At 42.2% G+C, this 18,256-nt stretch overlaps 1 protein-coding gene across 3 annotated transcripts in view; it reads left to right on the forward strand.

Moving 5' to 3' along the window:
• rnf31 (ring finger protein 31) overlaps positions 1-18,256 on the forward strand; it is a 66,006-nt gene that overhangs the window by 20,876 nt on the left and 26,874 nt on the right. For all 3 annotated transcript variants that reach the window (XM_061928619.2, XM_061928618.2, XM_061928620.2), the window contains exons 6-9: positions 5,108-5,240; positions 7,247-7,439; positions 10,059-10,192; positions 12,240-12,412. In XM_061928619.2, the coding sequence (XP_061784603.2) occupies positions 5,108-5,240; positions 7,247-7,439; positions 10,059-10,192; positions 12,240-12,412 (633 nt within the window). The remainder of the gene's footprint in view (positions 1-5,107; positions 5,241-7,246; positions 7,440-10,058; positions 10,193-12,239; positions 12,413-18,256) is intronic.

The following is an 18,256-nucleotide window of genomic DNA, read 5'->3' on the forward strand; positions in this document are numbered from 1 at the left end:
GTACCATGCGCTGCAGTCCTGGACTGTGGCGCCGGGGAACCACACGGTGACGGAGGAGGTGAGGATGGACTCCCATGATGGCTGAGTAAAACTGCACCAGCATCTCGGTCGGCACCTTAAGTTTCCTCAGCTGCCGCAGGAAGTACATCCTCTTGGGTGATGGTGGTGCCCAAGAAACGGAAGGAGTCCACAATGGAGACGGGGGTGGGAGAGTCAATCAGGGTGAGGGGGGATGGTGACTTTCCTGAAGTCCATGATCATCTCCACTGTTTTCTGGGCGTTCAGCTCCAGGTTGTTGAGGCTGCACCAGGATGCCAGCCGGTCCACTTCTCTCCTGTAGGCGGACTCATCGCCATCCGAGATGAGCCCGATGAGGGTGGTGTCATGCGCTGCAGTCCATGCTTATCCTGGACTATGGCGCCGGGGAACCACACGGTGATGGAGGAGGTGAGGATGGACTCGATGATGGCTGAGTAAAACTGCACCAGCATCTCGGTCGGCACATTAAGTTTCCTCAGCTGCCGCAGGAAGTACATCCTCTTGGGTGATGGTGGTGCCCAAGAAACGGAAGGAGTCCACAATGGAGACGGGGGTGGGAGAGTCAATCAGGGTGAGGGGGGATGGTGACTTTCCTGAAGTCCATGATCATCTCCACTGTTTTCTGGGCGTTCAGCTCCAGGTTGTTGAGGCTGCACCAGGATACCAGCCGGTCCACTTCTCTCCTGTAGGCGGTCATCGCCATCCGAGATGAGCCCGATGAGGGTGGTGTCATGCGCTGCAGTCCATGCTTATCCTGGACTATGGCGCCGGGGAACCACACGTTGATGGAGGAGGTGAGGATGGACTCGATGATGGCTGAGTAAAACTGCACCAGCATCTCGGTCGGCACCTTAAGTTTCCTCAGCTGCCGCAGGAAGTACATCCTCTTGGGTGATGGTGGTGCCCAAGAAACGGAAGGAGTCCACAATGGAGACGGGGGTGGGAGAGTCAATCAGGGTGAGGGGGGATGGTGGGGCTGTGACTTTCCTGAAGTCCATGATTATCTCCACTGTTTTCTGGGCGTTCAGCTCCAGGTTGTTGAGGCTGCACCAGGACGCCAGCCGGTCCACCTCTCTCCTGTAGGCAGACTCATCGCCATCCAAAATGAGCCCGATGAGGGTGGTGTCATGCGCTGCAGTCCATGCTTATCCTGGACTGTGGCGCCGGGGAACCACACATTGATGGAGGAGGTGAGGATGGACTCGATGATGGCTGAGTAAAACTGCACCAGCATCTCGGTCGGCACCTTAAGTTTCCTCAGCTGCCGCAGGAAGTACATCCTCTTGGGTGATAGTGGTGCCCAAGAAACGGAAGGAGTCCACAATGGAGACGGGGGTGGGAGAGTCAATCAGGGTGAGGGGGGATGGTGACTTTCCTGAAGTCCATGATCATCTCCACTGTTTTCTGGGCGTTCAGCTCCAGGTTGTTGAGGCTGCACCAGGACGCCAGCCGGTCCACTTCTCTCCTGTAGGCGGACTCATCGCCATCCGAGATGAGCCCGATGAGGGTGGTGTCATGCGCTGCAGTCCATGCTTATCCTGGACTGTGGCGCCGGGGAACCACACATTGATGGAGGAGGTGAGGATGGACTCGATGATGGCTGAGTAAAACTGCACCAGCATCTCGGTCGGCACCTTAAGTTTCCTCAGCTGCCGCAGGAAGTACATCCTCTTGGGTGATGGTGGTGCCCAAGAAACGGAAGGAGTCCACAATGGAGACGGGGGTGGGAGAGTCAATCAGGGTGAGGGGGGATGGTGACTTTCCTGAAGTCCATGATCATCTCCACTGTTTTCTGGGCGTTCAGCTCCAGGTTGTTGTGGCTGCACCAGGATGCCAGCCGGTCCACTTCTCTCCTGTAGGCGGACTCATCGCCATCCGAGATGAGCCCGATGAGGGTGGTGTCATGCGCTGCAGTCCATGCTTATCCTGGACTGTGGCGCCGGGGAACCACACGTTGATGGAGGAGGTGAGGATGGACTCGATGATGGCTGAGTAAAACTGCACCAGCATCTCGGTCGGCACCTTAAGTTTCCTCAGCTGCCGCAGGAAGTACATCCTCTTGGGTGATGGTGGTGCCCAAGAAACGGAAGGAGTCCACAATGGACACAGGGTGGGAGAGTCAATCAGGCTGAGGGGGGATGGTGGGGCTGTGACTTTCCTGAAGTCCATGATCATCTCCACTGTTTTCTGGGCGTTCAGCTCCAGGTTGTTGTGGCTGCACCAGGACGCCAGCCGGTCCACTTCTCTCCTGTAGGCGGACTCATCGCCATCCGAGATGAGCCCGATGAGGGTGGTGTCATGCGCTGCAGTCCATGCTTATCCTGGACTGTGGCGCCGGGGAACCACACGGTGATGGAGGAGGTGAGGATGGACTCGATGATGGCTGAGTAAAACTGCACCAGCATCTCGGTCGGCACATTAAGTTTCCTCAGCTGCCGCAGGAAGTACATCCTCTTGGGTGATAGTGGTGCCCAAGAAACGGAAGGAGTCCACAATGGAGACGGGGGTGGGAGAGTCAATCAGGGTGAGGGGGGATTGTGACTTTCCTGAAGTCCATGATCATCTCCACTGTTTTCTGGGCGTTCAGCTCCAGGTTGTTGTGGCTGCACCAGGATGCCAGCCGGTCCACTTCTCTCCTGTAGGCGGACTCATCGCCATCCGAGATGAGCCCGATGAGGGTGGTGTCATGCGCTGCAGTCCATGCTTATCCTGGACTGTGGCGCCGGGGAACCACACGGTGATGGAGGAGGTGAGGATGGACTCGATGATGGCTGAGTAAAACTGCACCAGCATCTCGGTCGGCACATTAAGTTTCCTCAGCTGCCGCAGGAAGTACATCCTCTTGGGTGATAGTGGTGCCCAAGAAACGGAAGGAGTCCACAATGGAGACGGGGGTGGGAGAGTCAATCAGGGTGAGGGGGGATGGTGACTTTCCTGAAGTCCATGATCATCTCTACTGTTTTCTGGGCGTTCAGCTCCAGGTTGTTGAGGCTGCACCAGGACGCCAGCCGGTCCACCTCTCTCCTGTAGGCGGACTCATCGCCATCCGAGATGAGCCCGATGAGGGTGGTGTCATGCGCAAACTTGAGCAGCTTTACAGACTGGTGACTGCTGGAGGTGCAGCAGTTTGTGTCAGGTTCAAACACTGATGACATCTTCAACGCTCATTTGGATCATTTCAATGTGGAATTGGAGTATTTTGAGACATCTTGCAAGTATGCTAACTGTTCTCACTATAAGAAGCTAAAATGCTAGCATGCTAATGTTAGCATGCTAGCATTTTAGCTCATTTGGATCATTTCAATGTAGAATTGGAGTATTTTGAGACTTGCCGACATCTTGCAAGTATGCTAACTGTTCTCACTATAAGAAGCTAACATTAGCATGCTAATGTTAGCATGCTAGCATTTTAGCTCATTTGGATCATTTCAATGTAGAATTGGAGTATTTTGAGACTTGCCGACATCTTGCAAGTATGCCAACTGTTCTCACTATAAGAAGCTAACATTAGCATGCTAATGTTAGCATGCTAGCATTTTAGCTCATTTGGGTCATTTCAATGTAGAATTGGAGTATTTTGAGACTTGCCGACATCTTGCAAGTATGCCAACTGTTCTCACTATAAGAAGCTAACATTAGCATGCTAATGTTAGCATGCTAGCATTTTAGCTCATTTGGATCATTTCAATGTAGAATTGGAGTATTTCGAGACTTGCCGACATCTTGCAAGTATGCCAACTGTTCTCACTATAAGAAGCTAACATTAGCATGCTAATGTTAGCATGCTAGCATTTTAGCTCATTTGGATCATTTCAATGTAGAATTGGAGTATTTCGAGACTTGCCGACATCTTGCAAGTATGCTAACTGTTGTCACTATAAGAAGCTAACATTAGCATGCTAGCATTTTAGCTCATTTGGATGATTTCAATGTAGAATTGGAGTATTTTGAGACTTGCCGACATCTTGCAAGTATGCTAACTGTTCTCACTATAAGAAGCTAACATTAGCATGCTAATGTTAGCATGCTAGCATTTTAGCTCATTTGGATGATTTCAATGTAGAATTGGAGTATTTTGAGACTTGCCGACATCTTGCAAGTATGCTAACTGTTCTCACTATAAGAAGCTAACATTAGCATGCTAATGTTAGCATGCTAGCATTTTAGCTCATTTGGATGATTTCAATGTAGAATTGGAGTATTTTGAGACTTGCCGACATCTTGCAAGTATGCTAACTGTTCTCACTATAAGAAGCTAACATTAGCATGCTAATGTTAGCATGCTAGCATTTTAGCTCATTTGGATGATTTCAATGTAGAATTGGAGTATTTTGAGACTTGCCGACATCTTGCAAGTATGCTAACTGTTCTCACTATAAGAAGCTAACATTAGCATGCTAATGTTAGCATGCTAGCATTTTAGCTCATTTGGATCATTTCAATGTAGAATTGGAGTATTTCGAGACTTGCCGACATCTTGCAAGTATGCTAACTGTTCTCACTATAAGAAGCTAACATTAGCATGCTAATGTTAGCATGCTAGCATTTTAGCTCATTTGGATGATTTCAATGTAGAATTGGAGTATTTTGAGACTTGCCGACATCTTGCAAGTATGCTAACTGTTCTCACTATAAGAAGCTAACATTAGCATGCTGATATTAGCATGCTAGCATTTTAGCTCATTTGGATCATTTCAATGTAGAATTGGAGTATTTTGAGACTTGCCGACATCTTGCAAGTATGCAAACTGTTCTCACTATAAGAAGCTAACATTAGCATGCTGATGTTAGCATGCTAGCATTTTAGCTCATTTGGATCATTTCAATGTAGAATTGGAGTATTTTGAGACTTGCCGACATCTTGCAAGTATGCCAACTGTTGTCACTATAAGAAGCTAACATTAGCATGCTAATGTTAGCATGCTAGCATTTTAGCTCATTTGGATCATTTCAATGTAGAATTGGAGTATTTTGAGACTTGCTGACATCTTGCAAGTATGCTAACTGTTGTCACTATAAGAAGCTAACATTAGCATGCTAGCATGACATAAGTAATGTGTGTGTGCAGGAAGTGGGTCTGAACACGGACGCTGTGGTAGGCACCTCATCTCTCCAACCTCAGAGCAAGTCACTGGTCTTCCCTCTGCAGCGTGTTAGCTCCTTCAGTCTCACACCCACCTCTCCCTCCCACACACACCCAGGTGTGATATCATGTGCGATACAAGCAGTCCTGCACTGTCTTTTTACTTGTGTGTGTGATATCATGTGCGATACAAGCAGCCCTGCACTGTCTTTTTACTTGTGTGTGTGATATCATGTGCGATACAAGCAGTCCTATAGTGTTTACTTGTGTTTGATATCATGCGCGATACAAGCAATCCTGCACTGTCTTTTTACTTGTGTGTGATATCATGTGCGATACAAGCAGCCCTGCACTGTCTTTTTACTTGTGTGTGTAATATAATGTGCGATACAAGCAATCCTGCACTGTCTTTTTACTTGTGTGTGTAATATAATGTGCGATACAAGCAATCCTGCACTGTCTTTTTACTTGTGTGTGATATCATGTGTGATACAAGCAGTCCTATAGTGTGTTTACTTGTGTGTGGTATCATGTGTGATACAAGTAGTCCTGTATTATTTACTTGTGTGTGATATCATGTGTGATACAAGCAGTCCTATAGTGTGTTTACTTGTGTGTGATATCATGTGCGATACAAGCAGTCCTGCACTGTCTTTTTACTTGTGTGTGATATCATGTGCGATACAAGCAGTCCTGCAGTGTTTACTTGTGTGTGATATCATGTGTGATACAAGCAGTCCTATAGTGTGTTTACTTGTGTGTGATATCATGTGTGATACAAGCAGTCCTGCAGTGTGTTGGATATCATGTGTGATACAAGCAGTCCTGAAGTGTTTACTTGTGTGTGATATCATGTGTGATACAAGCAGTCCTGTAGTGTTTACTTGTGTGTGATATCATGTGTGATACAAGCAGTCCTGCAGTGTTTACTTGTGTGTGATATCGTGTGTGATACAATCAGTCCTGCAGTGTTTACTTGTGTGTGTGATACAAGCAGCCCTGCAGAGTGTTTACTTGTGTGCGATATCATGTGTGATACAAGCAGTCCTGTAGTGTGTTTTTACTTGTGTGTGATATCATGTGCGATACAAGCAGTCCTGCAGTGTTTACTTGTGTGCGATATCATGTGTGATACAAGTAGTCCTGTATTATTTACTTGTGTGTGATACAAGCAGTCCTGCAGTGTTTACTTGTGTGCGATATCATGTGTGATACAAGTAGTCCTGTATTATTTACTTGTGTGTGATACAAGCAGTCCTGTAGTATTTACTTGTGTGTGATACAAGCAGTCCTGCAGTGTTTACTTGTGTGCGATATCATGTGTGATACAAGCAGTCCTGTAGTATTTACTTGTGTGTGATATCATGTGTGATACAAGCAGTCCTATAGTGTGTTTACTTGTGTTTGATATCACGTGTGATACAAGCAGTCCTGTAGTGTTTACTTGTGTGTGATATCATGTGCGATACAAGCAGTCCTGCAGTGTTTACTTGTGTGTGATATCATTTGCGATACAAGCAGTCCTGCAGTGTTTACTTGTGTGTGATATCATTTGCGATACAAGCAGTCCTGCAGTGTTTACTTGTGTGTGATATCATGTGCGATACAAGCAGTCCTGCAGTGTGTGTTTACTTGTGTGTGATACAAGCAGTCCTGCAGTGTTTACTTGTGTGCGATATCATGTGTGATACAAGTAGTCCTGTATTATTTACTTGTGTGTGATACAAGCAGTCCTGTAGTATTTACTTGTGTGTGATACAAGCAGTCCTGCAGTGTTTACTTGTGTGCGATATCATGTGTGATACAAGCAGTCCTGTAGTATTTACTTGTGTGTGATATCATGTGTGATACAAGCAGTCCTATAGTGTGTTTACTTGTGTTTGATATCACGTGTGATACAAGCAGTCCTGTAGTGTTTACTTGTGTGTGATATCATGTGCGATACAAGCAGTCCTGCAGTGTTTACTTGTGTGTGATATCATTTGCGATACAAGCAGTCCTGCAGTGTTTACTTGTGTGTGATATCATGTGCGATACAAGCAGTCCTGCAGTGTGTGTTTACTTGTGTGTGATATCATGTGCGATACAAGCAGCCCAAATGCTGTCATGTCCTGTATCTTCCAGAGAACTGCACCATGTGTGGAATATTCCGTGTGAGCGTGCATTGTCTGAGCTGCCTGCAGGGTCTGTGTGGAGAGTGTGACCGCCTCTACCACGACCACCCTCACAGAGACAAACACCACCGCACCACCCTCACCTCCTCTTCATCATCATCATCATCACCACCACCGCGTGGCCCCAGTGGACACACTAAAAGGTATCATCTTCATCATCATCATCCTCACTAAAAGGTAATACAACTTCAAACATGTCTGCCTTTTTCCTCACTATAGGACCATTGATTAGGGACACGTGAGACATTTGATTAGGTACCCCCCTTTTTTCCTCACTATAGGACCATTGATTAGGGACACGTGAGACATTTGATTAGGTACCCCCCCGTTTTTTCCTCACTATAGGACCATTGATTAGGGACACGTGAGACAGTTGATTAGGTACCCCCCTTTTTTCCTCACTATAGGACCATTGATTAGGGACACGTAAGACAGTTGATTAGGTACCCCCCTTTTTTCCTCACTATAGGACCATTGATTAGGGACACGTGAGACAGTTGATTAGGTACTTACTTTTTTCTCACTATAGGACCATTGATTAGGGACATGTGAGACAATTGATTAGGGACCCCCCTTTTTTCCTCACTATAGGACCATTGATTAGGGACACGTAAGACAGTTGATTAGGTACCCCCCTTTTTTCCTCACTATAGGACCATTGATTAGGGACACGTAAGACAGTTGATTAGGTACCCCCCTTTTTTCCTCACTATAGGACCATTGATTAGGGACACGTGAGACAGTTGATTAGGTACTTACTTTTTCCTCACTATAGGACCATTGATTAGGGACACGTGAGACAGTTGATTAGGTACCACCCTTTTTTTCCCTCACTATAGGACCATTGATTAGGGACACGTGAGACAGTTGATTAGGTACTTACTTTTTTCTCACTATAGGACCATTGATTAGGGACATGTGAGACAATTGATTAGGGACCCCCCTTTTTTCCTCACTATAGGACCATTGATTAGGGACACGTGAGACAGTTGATTAGGTACCCCCCTTTTTTCCTCACTATAGGACCATTGATTAGGGACACGTGAGACAGTTGATTAGGTACCCCCTTTTTCCTCACTATAGGACCATTGATTAGGGACACGTGAGACAGTTGATTAGGGACCCCCTTTTTTTCGTCACTATAGGACCATTGATTAGGGACACGTAAGACAGTTGATTAGGGACCCCCCCTTTTTTCCTCACTATAGGACCATTGATTAGGGACACGTGAGACAGTTGATTAGGGACCCCTTTTTCCCCCCTCACTATAGGACCATTGATTAGGGACACGTGAGACAGTTGATTAGGTACCCCCCTTTTTTCCTCACTATAGGACCATTGATTAGGGACACGTGAGACAGTTGATTAGGTACCCCCCTTTTTTCCTCACTATAGGACCATTGATTAGGGACACGTGAGACAATTGATTAGGTACCCCCCTTTTTTCCTCACTATAGGACCATTGATTAGGGACACTTGAGACAGTTGATTAGGTACCCCCCTTTTTCCCTCACTATAGGACCATTGATTAGGGACACGTGAGACAGTTGATTAGGTACCCCCCTTTTTTCCTCACTATAGGACCATTGATTAGGGACACGTGAGACAGTTGATTAGGTACCCCCCTTTTTTCCTCACTATAGGACCATTGATTAGGGACACGTGAGACAGTTGATTAGGTACCCCCCTTTTTTCCTCACTATAGGACCATTGATTAGGGACACGTGAGACAGTTGATTAGGTACCCCCCTTTTTTCCTCACTATAGGACCATTGATTAGGGACACGTGAGACAGTTGATTAGGTACCCCCCTTTTTTCCTCACTATAGGACCATTGATTAGGGACACGTGAGACAGTTGATTAGGTACCCCCCCGTTTTTTCTTCACTATAGGACCATTGATTAGGGTCACGTGAGACAGTTGATTAGGTACCCCCCTTTTTCCCTCACTATAGGACCATTGATTAGGGACACGTGAGACAGTTGATTAGGGACCCCCTTTTTTCCTCACTATAGGACCATTGATTAGGGACACGTGAGACAGTTGATTAGGTACCCCCCTTTTTTCCTCACTATAGGACCATTGATTAGGGACACGTGAGACAGTTGATTAGGTACCCCCTTTTTTCCTCACTATAGGACCATTGATTAGGGACACGTGAGACAGTTGATTAGGTACCCCCCTTTTTTCCTCACTATAGGACCATTGATTAGGGACACGTGAGACAGTTGATTAGGGACCCCCTTTTTTTCCTCACTATAGGACCATTGATTAGGGACACGTGAGACAGTTGATTAGGTACCCCCCTTTTTTTCCTCACTATAGGACCATTGATTAGGGACACGTGAGACAGTTGATTAGGTACCCCCCTTTTTTCCTCACTATAGGACCATTGATTAGGGACACGTGAGACAGTTGATTAGGTACCCCCTCACAGTGGAAACATAGCGTACATTATGTTTATTTTAACCTCTATCATGGCTTTTTAAAGTAGGCGCCATCTTAGAAGTATGCTAACTTTTTCTGTCATCAAGCTAAGGTTAGCATGTTAACATTCATATTAGCATTTTAGCTCATTATGTTTATTTTAACCTCAATATCATGACTTTTTAAACTAGGCGCCATCTTAGAAGTATGCTAACTTTATGTAATGTAGTCTGTACTCTGCAATAAGAAGTACTTAGTCCTCGTGGTTTTATGGACCAGGCTTATACTGACTCAATCTGGCTTCCATTTTGACACTTTCACTTTCACTTTGCAGTTCTCCCACCTGGCATTGCCTTCAGTGCACAAAGGTCAACTGGTCCCAGGATGTGCTCTGTGAGGACTGCGAGGCTCCCCGCTACCAAGCCCTGAGCTGTGCAGCGGAACACTCCCAGCCTGCTACCGTCGCAGGTCTGTTCTGCCTCTCCCTGCTTCCCCGCAAACACTCCTGCCTCAGACAACATTACTTCCTGTGTGGGCGTGAGACTCCTTCCGAGGGCAAAGTACTCCTTTCCCTCCCATTCCAAAACATTTGCAACAGATGCCTCAATTAGTTCCAGCTGCAACAACACTCATCTTCTGTCTTCTAATTGGCTGAAGAGTACCTTTACCTCACAGCATCCCAAACATGCTCATGTTACCATTACTAGTTGTTTCTTGCTAGTTACTCCTACTGGTTATTAGTAACTACTTACTACTACTCATATTTGTTACTGACTAATTACTAGTTATTACTGACTAATGACGGTTATCTCCACTAATAACTAGATACCAGTCACTACTTACTAGTTACTATTTAGTCATTGTTAGTTACCACATACTAATTACTGCCTATTGCTCACTAGTTGTTCTTACTACTTACTAGTTACTAATTAATACCTATTACTAAGTCATTACTAATTATTACTGACTAATTACTGGTTATTCCCACTAATAACTAGATACCAGTCAGTACTTACTAGTCAATGCTTGCTAGTTACTATTTAGTAATTGCTAGTTACTACACATTGCTCACTAGTTCTTACTACTTACTAGTTACTAATTACTACATAGTACTAAGTAATTACTAGTTATTACTGACTAATTACTAGTTATTACTGACTAATTACGGTTATCTCCACTAATAACTAGATACCAGTCACTACTTACTAGTTACTATTTAGTCATTGTTAGTTACTACATACTAATTACTGCCTATTGCTCACTAGTTGTTCTTACTAGTTACTAATTAATACCTATTACTAAGTCATTACTAATTATTACTGACTAATTACTGGTTATTCCCACTAATAACTAGATACCAGTCAGTACTTACTAGTCAATGCATGCTAGTTACTATTTAGTAATTGTTAGTTACTACACATTGTTCACTAGTTCTTACTACATACTAGTTACTCATTACTACATAGTACTAAGTAATTACTGATTAATAACTGGTTATCCCCACTAATTACTAGTTATTGCTCACTAGTTGTTCTTACTACTTACCAGTTACTAATTAATACCTATTACTAAGTTATTACTAATTATTACTGACTAATTACTGGTTATTCCCACTAATAACTAGATACCAGTCAGTACTTACTAGTCAATGCTTGCTAGTTACTATGTAGTAATTGTTAGTTACTACATATTGCTCACTAGTTCTTACTACATAGTACTAAGTAATTACTAGTTATTACCGACTAATCACTGGTTATCCCCACTAATTACTAGTTATTGCTCACTAGTTGTTCTTACTACATACTAGTTAGTAATTACTACCTATTACTAAGTAATTACTAGTTATTACTGACTAATTACTGGTTATCCCCACTAATAATAGATACCAGTCACTACTTACTAGTTCATGCTTGCTAGAAACTATTTAGTAACTGTTAGTTACTACATACTAATTACTACCTATTGCTCACTAGTTGTTCTTACTAGTTACTACATACTAGTTATTAATGACTACCTATTACTAACAAAATACTAGTTATTAGTTGCTAGTTACAGTTTACTAGTTATTAGTCACTAGCTATTACTTACTAATGACTATTTACTAGGTCAAAATGAAAACGTACTAGTTACCACACACCAGTTACTACTTACTGGTTACTAGTAACTACTCACTAGTTACTACTTACTGGTTACAAGATACTATTACTGGATGCTGCCTACTAGTTACTGGATACTTGTACCTACAAGTAACTACTTACTAGTTAGTATTACTGCTTACTGGTTACTAAATACATAAACGGCTTACTGATTATGTTTACTAGTTATTCTTTACTAGTTACTATATATGGTTATTGCACTTACTACATGGCTGACAAGGAGTGTGTTGTTGCAACATGACTGAGAAGAGTGTTTAGATACAACATGAGTGTGTAGATGCAACATGAGTGTGTAGATGCAACATGAGTGTGTAGATACAACATGAGTGTGTAGTTAGAAGATGTGTGTGTTGTTCCAGAGTGGCAGTGTAGGAGCTGCACAGTCATCAATGCAGGTGTCAGTGTGTTGTGTGAGGTGTGTGACCGACCACGTCTAGCGACCAGACCTCCACTGACTCCATCACACCCTCCTGTCACACCACCCAGACCACCTGCACCTGTGCTGGGCATGCCTGGAGATCCTGACAGCCAGGTACTCACCTCTTACTACCACTTATTCACTCTCTCACACCTCTTACTACCACTTATTCACTCTCTCACACCTCTTACTACCACTTATTCACTCTCTCACACCTCTTACTACCACTTATTCACTCTCTCACACCTCTTACTACCACTTATGTACTCTCTCACACCTCTTACTACCACTTATTCACTCTCTCACACCTCTTACTACCACTTATGTACTCTCTCACACCTCTTACTACCACTTATTCACTCTCTCACACCTCTTACTACCACTTATTCACTCTCTCACACCTCTTACTACCACTTATGTACTCTCTCACACCTCTTACTACCACTTCTGTACTCTCTCACACCTCTTACTACCACTTCTGTACTCTCTCACACCTCTTACTACCACTTATGTACTCTCTCACACCTCTTACTACCACTTCTGTACTCTCTCACACCTCTTACTACCACTTCTGTACTCTCTCACACCTCTTACTACCACTTCTGTACTCTCTCACACCTCTTACTACCACTTATGTACTCTCTCACACCTCTTACTACCACTTATGTACTCTCTCACACCTCTTACTACCACTTATGTACTCTCTCACACCTCTTACTACCACTTCTGTACTCTCTCACACCTCTTACTACCACTTATGTACTCTCTCACACCTCTTACTACCACTTATGTACTCTCTCACACCTCTTACTACCACTTATGTACTCTCTCACACCTCTTACTACCACTTATGTACTCTCTCACACCTCTTACTACCACTTATGTACTCTCTCACACCTCTTACTACCACTTCTGTACTCTCTCACACCTCTTACTACCACTTATGTACTCTCTCACACCTCTTACTACCACTTCTGTACTCTCTCACACCTCTTACTACCACTTATGTACTCTCTCACACCTCTTACTACCACTTCTGTACTCTCTCACACCTCTTACTACCACTTCTGTACTCTCTCACACCTCTTACTACCACTTCTGTACTCTCTCACACCTCTTACTACCACTTCTGTACTCTCTCACACCTCTTACTACCACTTCTGTACTCTCTCACACCTCTTACTACCACTTCTGTACTCTCTCACACCTCTTACTACCACTTCTGTACTCTCTCACACCTCTTACTACCACTTATGTACTCTCTCACACCTCTTACTACCACTTATGTACTCTCTCACACCTCTTACTACCACTTATGTACTCTCTCACACCTCTTACTACCACTTCTGTACTCTCTCACACCTCTTACTACCACTTATGTACTCTCTCACACCTCTTACTACCACTTATGTACTCTCTCACACCTCTTACTACCACTTCTGTACTCTCTCACACCTCTTACTACCACTTCTGTACTCTCTCACACCTCTTACTACCACTTCTGTACTCTCTCACACCTCTTACTACCACTTCTGTACTCTCTCACACCTCTTACTACCACTTATGTACTCTCTCACACCTCTTACTACCACTTATTATACCACTTACCCATTGATTTGACACTTATTGATTTCCTATAGCAGTTATTGATTTCTTATAGCAGTTATTGATTTCTTATAGCAGTTATTGATTTCTTATAGCAGTTATTGATTTCTTATAGTGTTCCTGGTGCGTGAGTCCAGTTTGAAGATGATGTCACCAGGCGTGTATTGATGTCATGTAGATGTTTAATATCAATTACAGCAGAAGTGTCAAAGTGCTAACTCATTTTTCAACAGCTTGTTAGCATTCATATTAGCATATATTAGCATGATAGCTTTTCACCTACCATCTTTTTTTCATCAACCATTTTTTTATTTACAAAATAGTTTCTATCCTCCATCTTTTTTCTATCCATTTTTTTCTTCATTTTTTCATTCACCATTTCTTTTCCACCCACCATTTGTTTTTATTTATAAAAATGTTTTTATCCTCCATCTTTTTTCCATCCACCATCTTTTTTCATTTATTAATTTTTTTCATCCATCTTTTTTGCATTTTCCGTTTTTAATTGATTAAAAACAAAAATTGCATCCTCCTTTTTTTTAATTCCTAATTTTTTAATTGTTTTTTTCCTCCATCGTTTTATCATCAAGCATTTTTTATTTACAAAATAGTTTTTATCCTCCATCTTTTTTCATTTATTTATTTTCTTCATCCATCTTTTTTTCCATTCTTCGTTTTTAATTTATATTAAAAAAAATTGCATCCTCCTTTTTTTTAATTCCTAATTTTTTATTTGTTTTTGTCCTCCATAGTTTTATCATCAACCATTTTTTATTTACAAAATAGTTTTTATCCTCCATCTTTTTTCCATCGACCATCTTTTTTCATTTATTAATTTTTTTCATCCATCTTTTTTGCGTTCTCCGTTTTTAATTGATTAAAAACAAAAATTGCATCCTCCTTTTTTTACTTCATAAGTTTTCATTTGTTTTTATCCTCCATCTTTTTTCCATCGACCATCTTTTTTCATTTATTTATTTTTTCAGCCATCTTTTTTTCATTCTCCGTTTTTAATTTATATATGTGTTTAAATTGCATCATCCTTTTTTTAAATTTTATAATTTTTTATTTGTTTTTGTCCTCCATCTTTATTCCATTCACCAGCTTTTTTCATTTATTTATTTTTTTCATCCTTCTTTTTTGCATTCTCCGTTTTTAATTTATATATATATATATATATATATATATATATATATATATATATATATATATATATATATATATATATATATATATAAAAATTGCATCCTCCTTTTTTTTTATTCATAATTTTTTATTTGTTTTTATCCTCCATCTTTTTTTCCAACCATCACCTTTTTATCTATTTATTTTTCTTATTATTATTTTAGCCACCATCTCTTTTTTCATCCACTACCTTTTTTTCATTTATAAAAAAAACATTTTATCCTGCCACCTTTTTTGTCTATTTTGTCCATCTTTTTTTTCATCCACTGTCTTTTTTCATAAATACACTTTTTTTTTTGCTAATTTTGCAGTTCCACATCTCAGCATGAAATATTTTGTTACTTGTCAGCATGCTAACGTTAGTAGCCCAGCTTGTTTCCCCCGCAAATGTTATAGGTATACGCCAAAGTCCGCTAACGTTAGCATGCTATCGTTTTTAAACCACTTTTTTCCCAGCTGTACATGGTATATATTTTGGTACACATGTTACAGCTAGCATTTTAACATGCTAGCATTATTACGCTAACTTTTTAAGTTAATTTTGCAGGTCATATATTTGGGTATTTTGCTAATGCTATGTGTAAGTGGGCTATTGTTAGCATATTAGCATAGTGCTTGCTCGTATTTGAGCGTGCTAACTGTTAGCATTACAGTTTGACTTTGCCTTTTCAGCATTAACTCGGAATTTATACAGAAATTACATTTTATAGTTTGTTTGGAAAAAATTACATTTTCAGAATCAGAATCAGAAATACTTGAATAATCCCAGAGGGGAAATTAACATTTTCAGCACAATCCCATTCTAGATCAGACAAACATTACAGGGAGACAGAACAGGATCAAACATTACAGGGAGACAGAACAGGATCAGACATTACAGGGAGACAGAACAGGATCAAACATTACAGTGAGACAGAACAGGATCAGACATTACAGTGTAATGATTACAGTGAGACAGAACAGGATCAGACATTACAGGGAGACAGAACAGGATCAGACATTACAGGGAGACAGAACAGGATCAAACATTACAGGGAGACAGAACAGGATCAGACATTACAGGGAGACAGAACAGGATCAGACATTGCAGGGAGACAGATCAGGATCATACATTACAGGGAGTCAGAACAGGATCAAACATAACAGGGAGACAGAACAGGATCAAACATTACAGGGAGACAGAACAGGATCAAACATTGCAGGGAGACAGAACAGGATCAGACATTACAGGGAGACAGAACAGGATCAGATATTACAGTGAGAAAGAACAGGATAAAACATTACAGGGAGACAGAATAGGATCAAACATTACAGGGAGACAGAACAGGATCAGACATTACAGGGAGACCGAACAGGATCAAACATTACAGGGAGACAGAACAGGATCAGACATTACAGGGAGACAGAACAGGACCAGATATTACAGTGAGAAAGAACAGGATAAAACATTACAGGGAGACAGAACAAGATCAGATATTACCGTGAGAAGGAACAGGATAAAACATTACAGGGAGACAGAAGAGGATCAAACATTACAGGGAGACAGAACAGGATCAGATATTACAGTGAGCAAGAACAGGATAAAACATTACAGGGAGACAGAATAGGATCAAACATTACAGGGAGACAGAACAGGATCAGACATTACAGGGAGACAGAACAGGATCAAACATTACAGGGAGAAAGAACAGGATCAGACATTACAGGGAGACAGAACAGGATCAGATATTACAGTGAGAAAGAACAGGATAAAACATTGCAGGGAGACAGAACAGGATCAAACATTGCAGGGAGACAGAACAGGATCAGACATTGCAGGGAGACAGAACAGGATCAGACATTACAGGGAGACGGAACAGGATCAGACATTACAGGGAAACAGAACAGGATCAAACATTGCAGGGAGACAGAACAGGATCAAACATTACAGGGAGACAGAACAGGATCAGACATTACAGGGAAACAGAACAGGATCAAACATTGCAGGGAGACAGAACAGGATCAGACATTACAGGGAGACAGAACAGGATCAGACATTACAGGGAGACAGAACAGGATCAAACATTACAGGGAGACAGAACAGGATCAGACATTACAGGGAGACAGAACAGGATCAGACATTGCAGGGAGACAGATCAGGATCATACATTACAGGGAGTCAGAACAGGATCAAACATAACAGGGAGACAGAACAGGATCAAACATTACAGGGAGACAGAACAGGATCAAACATTGCAGGGAGACAGAACAGGATCAGACATTACAGGGAGACAGAACAGGATCAGATATTACAGTGAGAAAGAACAGGATAAAACATTACAGGGAGACAGAATAGGATCAAACATTACAGGGAGACAGAACAGGATCAGACATTACAGGGAGACCGAACAGGATCAAACATTACAGGGAGACAGAACAGGATCAGACATTACAGGGAGACAGAACAGGACCAGATATTACAGTGAGAAAGAACAGGATAAAACATTACAGGGAGACAGAACAGGATCAAACATTGCAGGGAGACAGAACAGGATCAGACATTACAGGGAGACAGAACAGGATCAGACATTACAGGGAGACAGAACAGGATCAAACATTACAGGGAGACAGAACAGGATCAGACATTACAGGGAGACAGAACAGGATCAGACATTGCAGGGAGACAGATCAGGATCATACATTACAGGGAGTCAGAACAGGATCAAACATAACAGGGAGACAGAACAGGATCAAACATTACAGGGAGACAGAACAGGATCAAACATTGCAGGGAGACAGAACAGGATCAGACATTACAGGGAGACAGAACAGGATCAGATATTACAGTGAGAAAGAACAGGATAAAACATTACAGGGAGACAGAATAGGATCAAACATTACAGGGAGACAGAACAGGATCAGACATTACAGGGAGACCGAACAGGATCAAACATTACAGGGAGACAGAACAGGATCAGACATTACAGGGAGACAGAACAGGACCAGATATTACAGTGAGAAAGAACAGGATAAAACATTACAGGGAGACAGAACAAGATCAGATATTACCGTGAGAAGGAACAGGATAAAACATTACAGGGAGACAGAAGAGGATCAAACATTACAGGGAGACAGAACAGGATCAGATATTACAGTGAGAAAGAACAGGATAAAACATTACAGGGAGAC

This window comes from Nerophis lumbriciformis, linkage group LG33 (assembly GCF_033978685.3).
Source record: "Nerophis lumbriciformis linkage group LG33, RoL_Nlum_v2.1, whole genome shotgun sequence".
NCBI classification, from domain to species: domain Eukaryota; kingdom Metazoa; phylum Chordata; class Actinopteri; order Syngnathiformes; family Syngnathidae; genus Nerophis; species Nerophis lumbriciformis.